This window comes from Scedosporium apiospermum (assembly GCF_000732125.1).
Source record: "Scedosporium apiospermum strain IHEM 14462 chromosome Unknown SEQ_SAPIO_0090, whole genome shotgun sequence".
NCBI lineage: Eukaryota > Fungi > Ascomycota > Sordariomycetes > Microascales > Microascaceae > Scedosporium > Scedosporium apiospermum.
The window spans coordinates 596,562-603,775 of NW_015971791.1; the positions used below are offsets into that span (position 1 = coordinate 596,562).

Sequence of the window (7,214 nt, forward strand, 5' to 3'; positions counted from 1 at the left end):
AGGGCGAATGGCTTGAGGGTGCAATGTGAACGCGACACCCTGCTTGTCTTCCGAAGAGGACGCGCCTCCCGATGTGGGTGTAAAGGAGCGTCCCGTTTTTAGATATTGCAGTCGGATAAAAAAAAATACATTATGGCAATAACAATATTAATATAATGATAATTATAATAACCGTGAAAAGAATACCACTTGGTAGAGTTCTGCGGACGAAATCCCGCCAAAGTTATTTCTAGTCGACGGCCCAGTGTCGCAAACCCTCTTCGGGATGCCGGGGTGGGGCTGCCAAGGAACCGGAGGATACGTCGGCGTCGGAGGAACGGAGCCCGCGAAGACGTCACAACGGGCGTGATGGACGGGCTTCCCGGGCGCACATCATCGCCAACACCTATGCATATTCTAGTAAAATGTTCTATTGGTTGATATTTGCGTCAAACAATCTCTTCCTGTGCTGGGCGATTGGGAGCGCTCTGGATCAGACGTGAGGTCCTTGCCAGTCATTAATCTGCAAAGTTGCCGCAGGCCCAAGAGTGAAAAAATCCCCATCCGCATCATCAACTACTCATACTAGAGTCGCTAGACTGTGGCAAGTTCAGCTGGCTGCGAGGCGCCAGCTTGCGTCTTTTCCGGGCCGGAGAGTTGCTGAGAGAAGATGCCTCCCAGGCCAGGTACAGCTCGCTGTCGAGTTCGCGGTTCTCAAGAGGAGAGGCCAAGACCTCATTCACTGGCGCTTCTGCGGAGCCGGCCGAGCGGCCGTTATCATTGGAACGGTGGCAACCGCACTCTGTGCTGGGGTCACCGTGACGCTCATCCTCGCAAGTGCGCGTACGAACCAATATTCTTTGGCTATCCTCATCCACGTGGAAGAGCCCGTTCTGATATCCCTTCTCTATGCACTGCCTCGCACTGAAGCGGTCTTTAGGTTCCATAACAACCATGTGCTTCAAGATGTCGCGGACCTCGTCGTCGGCTTTGCAACCGTCAACCTTTCTCACGAGCGCTTTCCACCAGTACTCTAAACCTTGCTGCGAGCTCGCCCACCGAGGGGATTCCGGGTAGCCGAAGGCCCAATCGAGCATCATTACACCTGCCGACCATATGTCGACCGCGACGGTATAGCCTTCGGCGGGACACTTTCCGGGGAAGATTTCAGGGGCTGCGTAGCATTCCGTACCGCAAAACGATTCCAGCGGGCTGCGCCGGGATCTGAACTTGGAAACACCGAAATCGGACAAGACGATGGTAAAGGGGTTGACCTCGGTAACGAGTATATTCTGAGGCTTGACGTCGCGGTGGGCAACTCCGCGGCTGTGTAGGTGATCGAGCGCGGTGAGGAGTTGGAAGAAAGCGAGCAAGTATTGCGACTCGCGAAGAGAGTGAAGCCCTGCGAATTTTTCGATACTTCCGTGAGGGTAATAAGGCATAAGTATCGCTGGTCTTGGGCGTTCTTGGAAGTCTATCAACTGGATAATATTTGGCTGCGCTGGTTGTAAGAATGTGATTTCCATTTTTTTTTTTTTTTTTTTTTTCTATCTTTCGCCTTCCTTCTTTCTTAATTATAGGGATGGTGTCCAAAACTTACGTGGGAATTGTTTTTCATAAGGTTGACTTCGTTCCGTATCCGCCACAACCACTCCTCCCGGGCCCGACGTCGTCTTTTCTCGCCGGTTTGAGGGGTCGGCTCGAAGAATGACTTCCTAGCAAAGGAGCGCCCATTGCGAAGGCTAACAACTTGGTCAACGACTCCGTGAGCGCCCCGCCCTTCCGTCCTTATTACGTGGAAGACATCCTTGAACACGGGGGCCTGTGATATGGGAGACCGAATGTCGTGTAGGTCGAGGCCACGAAGCCGTGGTAGTGCTGAGCGGCTAGTGTCGACGAAGGCGCGCAAGTTGTTGAGATATTGATCCTGAAGCGGTTGCTTCTTGTGGTTCGGGAAAACGATTTCGAACTCGAGATGTCGGGGGGACTTGCCAACTGAGATACGGACGTGACGCCATGGGTCGAGTTCATCTGGAGGGAAGGAGAGAAGTACCCAATCGCTTTTTACGACGGTAGCTTGGCCGTCATGAGATACGATGATTTCTGTGGTAGATGGCTGCTGCAGAATAATGTGGTATTCTTGAGTCATTGTGATGATGAAATGGCAGAAGCCAAAATAAGAAGTGTCCGGTGGCCCTACAAGGACGTGCGAGATATTCGGGCTTGTCCCTAACCCCCATCGGAAGGCATGGTCGCCCAAGCGCTCCGCGGGATTACTGAAAAGAAGCGCAAGGCAATCCATGCCGTCAAAGGCTTCGGGACCTGGGTTTGAGTCACTGCTGCCTAGTAGAGCATGCTCGGCGATGGTACGCGATCCGGCACGGAAGCAAGGCCGATTTTCTGGTAAATAAAAGGCTTTGAGTGCCAGTGGACTCGTGGGAATGAGAAGAGCGAAGATATTGGGGTCCATGTTCGAACAGAGAACGGAGATTATGAGTAAACTGACGAGCTAGATAGTATAAAGTTATTGAGAGGGCTGCGAGAGGAGAGAGTATGTTGTCATGATAGCGGCGCATCCTGAGGGGACTTAAATAAAACACCATGAAGAGCACTTCGAATGAGTCGGGCAGGGAACCGGACATTACATTGTCTACAACTAGCAACAATGGAGTGTCGTGGAATTGTAAGGAAGGCGCCGCATTTACTGCCTTTGACATTCTGGTGGGCGAATCTTCAAAAGCTCACTTTGAGCGAGTATTCTCTCCAGGCCCAGAAAGTTCCTTATTGTTGGTCATGGAGGACGGAAGTGGTGGTGCAGGCCTGAAATGGATGATTCTCGTCGTGCTTCGCAGAGCTCTGGTCGTTCCATTGCTGGTTTTGAAATGACACACACAACCTTCACTTCGCCTGATATGCTAGCAAGAGGCGACGACCGGATATAGCCCCAACGATTCAGCCCAGGGCCATCCTCACCAGTTTCGAGCATTACCAACGAGGTCTCACGAGGCCTCGCTACCCGCCATGTTGTTCACAAAGCCCCGTCGCAGTCGCTGGCATGTCTATCGAGCGATATGGACACCTCTCGTCAGTTCCCTTATCCGCTCTTTCGACATCCTTCTCTTTGTCGCTGATGATTTTTTGCAAACATTCTCACTAACATCGATTTTCCTATCGAAACCGAAGCTGACTGACACCGCCTTCCGGCGCAAGTAGAGAGCGGGGTGCAAATACCCTCTTAACTCCTCGATGCCTCGTAAAAAGAAAAAGGAGACTGACTCTCTCGAATCTAGATTAAGCGTGTACCCTCTAGTTTCTGTCAAGGCAGTCCTCCCAGTAGTAACCCAGCATCATCGTATGAACTTACCGACCTCCCGAAACGGCCGAATCTACAAGAAGATGGCCATACAGAGCTGTGGGGGATATGACGCGAAGTTGGCAGTCCATCCAACCAACTTTGTACAGATACAGGTTCCGCAGTACATCTTGAAGTACCAGCCGAGCCACGTTCACTCTCTTCACCATCGCCACTAAGCGGAACGTCGCTAGGAGAATCACAAGGCGGAACTACCTGCCCGGTGAAGCCTTTTTCCACTTGGTCTTCACTCCACTTGAACGTCCACTCTGTGGAAGTCCGGGAGACTCTTTGGATGGCCGCAATATCTTCTGGGCTGCTGTGCTTCTCCACGCATTGCGAAACATAGGCGAGTGGGTACTGTCGGCTTGGCCAACCATCTTCTCGGATTGGGGTGTTGGTTGGACGGAACCCAGTATCCGTGGCTGAGTTATGCAGCCATGTCCAGTTTTGGTATACCCACTGATGGGAGCATTGTAAATGATCGCGAAGCTCGAGGTCGATGTCCGCGACCTGCATAGATCCGAATGGACAAAAAGGGCCGAAAGGTTCAAGTGAATAATCTTCTTCTTCGTAACGATCCTTCAAATCGCGCCGAAGTCGCCATACATTGGACCTGGTGACATGGCCGTCCTCTAAGTGGGGTCCGGTTGGCTGTAAGGATAAGAACGATCGAGGGATGCCAGTCCAAGCAGCTACATCCACGGTCGATCTCGAGTTCCAGTGATACCAGTCCATTATATTTAGAAGATAAGGGTAATCACCACAGAGTAGGACGCCAAGCCATAACGGAGATACCTTGAGAGAAGCATTGGCAATGGTCTTTGCAAGGAGTTCCCTATCCCCAGATGTAACGATAGGGTCTAGGATCATTCGGATCGGTCGCAACCACTGCCCGGCATGATTGCATGGAATGCTGGGGTCCCAAAATATGCTCTCTAATAGGACAGGCAAAGCATGGTGGGACAAGCCTAACGTCATATAGTATCTTAGGTGGTTAAATTCTGAAGGGACAGTTGGTTTGTCGCTGGGACGAGTAGATCCGGGGAGTCGAGAAAGAACTAGCCTTAGCTTAGGAACTGAAAGCCTTCGTGATCTACGGTGTATGCGGAAGCAAAGAGCTGCTGCCAACGCTGCTGAGCTTTGGTTCCCAAGATTGTAAGCAGAACAGAACCTTGCCAAGTATCCCGCGGCCTGTCTAGTCGATGGTAGATGTGGAGATGTAGTTTGAGCAGAATGGCCGATGAGCTTCAAGCCTGCAAGATCTTCGATGACAAGAGACCACGGCGAAAACGACCCAGGCGAATCGCCAATAGAAATCGATATCCCAGGCGTAATAAGAGTCTTCCACCATTCAAATTCCTTGGACCGAGCATAACTGAGATCAACTGGGATAGAAACAGGAGGGGTCGGTGGTCGACTAATGTTTTGCACCTGGACAACTGTGAGGGGAAGACCTTTGGACTCTGCGAGAGTGCTGGAAAGAATATAGGCCCAACCTAGTATGAGGAGAGCGATACCGTTGTTGTCCGTTCCATCCCACGCGTGGAAGCTCGTTGAGGTCGATGTCGACACGGTGTATGGCGCAGGAGCTCGAAGGCCAAAGCCGTGGGGAACGCTGGGATTCAGTTCCTTCTTTATACGGAGGGGGCAGGAAACATCTGCGTTTTCCCAAGTAGAATATCCCTGAATACTACCGAGTTCGGGGGGAATTGAGTCGGGTAAGGCAGGAATGCGCTGGAGGAGACCCTCAAGGTTGAAGACATGGGCAGGAAACGTTGCTGGGGGAGCGTTTCGTGCGGCTCTAACCGCCTTTCCCCAATGGCTGTGACTTCGGGCGAGTACTGCGTCCGCTTCAGGCCCAGTATAAATGCCCAAGACATCCGGTTCAGGTGTAGCATCGCTTGGGTCATCACTCGAATGGTCTGCCGAAATGACAGCAGATGCATCATCGTCGGATCCAGTCGAGTAGGATCGGGATGAGCTAGAGAGTGACGTCGAAGCCATCTTCAAGAAAGTCCGCTCAGGACTATGGATCGGGGCAAGGGGCTGCTGGTGTATACTATCTAGTTTGTTGCTACTCCCGTCACCTTTCTCGAGACCGACGTCAGAGCGGTGAGCTGGTGTGGATAAAATTGAAGCGCGTCAACATTGTTGACGCGGTGTTACACGAGGTCACGTGATACCCGACAACGAGCTGCGTCAGCCTTGAACTTACTTGACTGCTTCTTCAATTGTTGTCACTTCGGTTTCTTATCTATTTATTTCATTTTATTTTTGCTTTCCTATTATTATGTTTCGGTCTTGGCCATCTTGTAAATGATGGCGGCGCAGCAACCAGACAAGGTTGAAATGGAAGGCGGCTCCGGGTCTCCCCAGAACTGTGACAAGTCACCAGTGGTTGAGAAAGTCTCTGAGATTCTTCAGACACTCGCAGGCATCCAGCAAGCCCTCGATGAAACGGTAAGAGCACAGAGAAAACTGGAAAACATCGATTCGCGCATTATCAACACTCCTTAGTGCGAAGTAAGTTTGTTTGGAGATGGCTTTCTTTTTTTCTTTTTTTTTTTTTCTTTTTTTTTTTTTTTTTTTTTTTTTCTTTTTTTTTTTTTCTCCCAAATGCTTTTCTTTCTCCCCGTTCGAAGTCCAGATGGCTAATCTGCAATACGGTAAACAGCGAGGTGAATTCGGTGGCAGCCATGGAAAATTCAACGGCTACACAGGACCACAGTGGCCTGGTCCCCTTAAGGGACGTCGCAACCAATGAAGAAATTCCAAACTTCCCACGGACGATTGCGGACATGAAGACTTTGTCTGGTTGGTGCATTCCCTCTTCCTTTGGGGATGGTTTGCTCAATTTTTTTTTTTTTCTTTTGCCAGGTGCGGAAGCGTCGAGAATCCTCAATCTTCTTGGTCTGTCAGAGAAGGGTAGCACTCTGGAGAACCGCAGACTATTGATGCTCAAATCAGGAATCACAGTGGTTCCACCCTCGTGAAACATCATGTCTTGAACCGGATCGTTAGATTTGATATCAGAAAGAAACGTTATGAAGACGGGGTTTGTATCTCTGGCTCGTCACTGCTAATTGTCTGCTCTGACCCGTCTCGGCGCTGTGAACTATCAGAGGACCTATCCTCCGGACAGATGCTTGAGTTAGGCGAATCTAGCTGGGTAATGTAAGCTCGGCTGGCACACTAAGGACATTTATGTGGTCGATTGTGATTTCATCGGGCCGGCTCCCTGGGCCTCCAAGGCGATAAAGATCAGAGGTATCTCGAATTGGCATGATCGAACTGGGTGATGAACTAAGGGCAGCCAGGGGCGATAAGATGAAGCCTTATAGACAAGCAAAACGCTCGATTGAGGGAAGCGGTAAACCGTGTTTGAGGCATGAAAGATGGAGAGACCTAAAGCAAGAGTCAGCGCAGCTCCGACGGCAACGTCACATATAAGAACAGAATAGGTGTGTGGCCAATCGTCTGGAACAGGCCCGGCGAGGAACCGCCGCAAAACCTCCGCGAGAACAGAAGGACGCCGTCTCGGAGTCGAAAGTAGAGGTGCCATATGCGACTTGCCGGACACAGGCATCACGTAAAGGGAAAAGAAGTAGGGTCCTGATTCCTTGGGATGAGAAGTGATGATGAAAGAACCGTATTATGATGACTGAAACGAGTGAAAACAGGGCAGGAACTAGAAACGGGACACTATGATGTGACTGAACCGATTGAACTTTAAAAGAAATCGTTGAACTGCTAAGTGAAAAGAAGGAAAAAAAAAAACAAGAATAGAAGCCTTCGTCTCTCAGCGACCTTGAACAACGTCTTTCCGCTTGATGTGACTCTCGTCCCCATGACTTCCATCGTGGGAGCTGTCAACGTCTCC

The 7,214-nt window shown here is 50.6% G+C and overlaps 1 protein-coding gene across 1 annotated transcript; it reads right to left on the reverse strand.

Annotated features, from left to right (window-relative positions):
- Positions 1-551: 551 nt before the first annotated feature.
- On the reverse strand, positions 552-2,128 carry SAPIO_CDS4022 (uncharacterized protein; the record flags this gene model as incomplete). The annotated part of the gene is made up of 2 exons (XM_016786679.1): positions 552-1,460; positions 1,580-2,128. The coding sequence occupies 2 exons, from the start codon at positions 2,126-2,128 to the stop codon at positions 552-554; spliced, it is 1,458 nt and encodes a 485-aa protein (XP_016643655.1).
- Between the last annotated feature and the right edge of the window lie 5,086 nt (positions 2,129-7,214).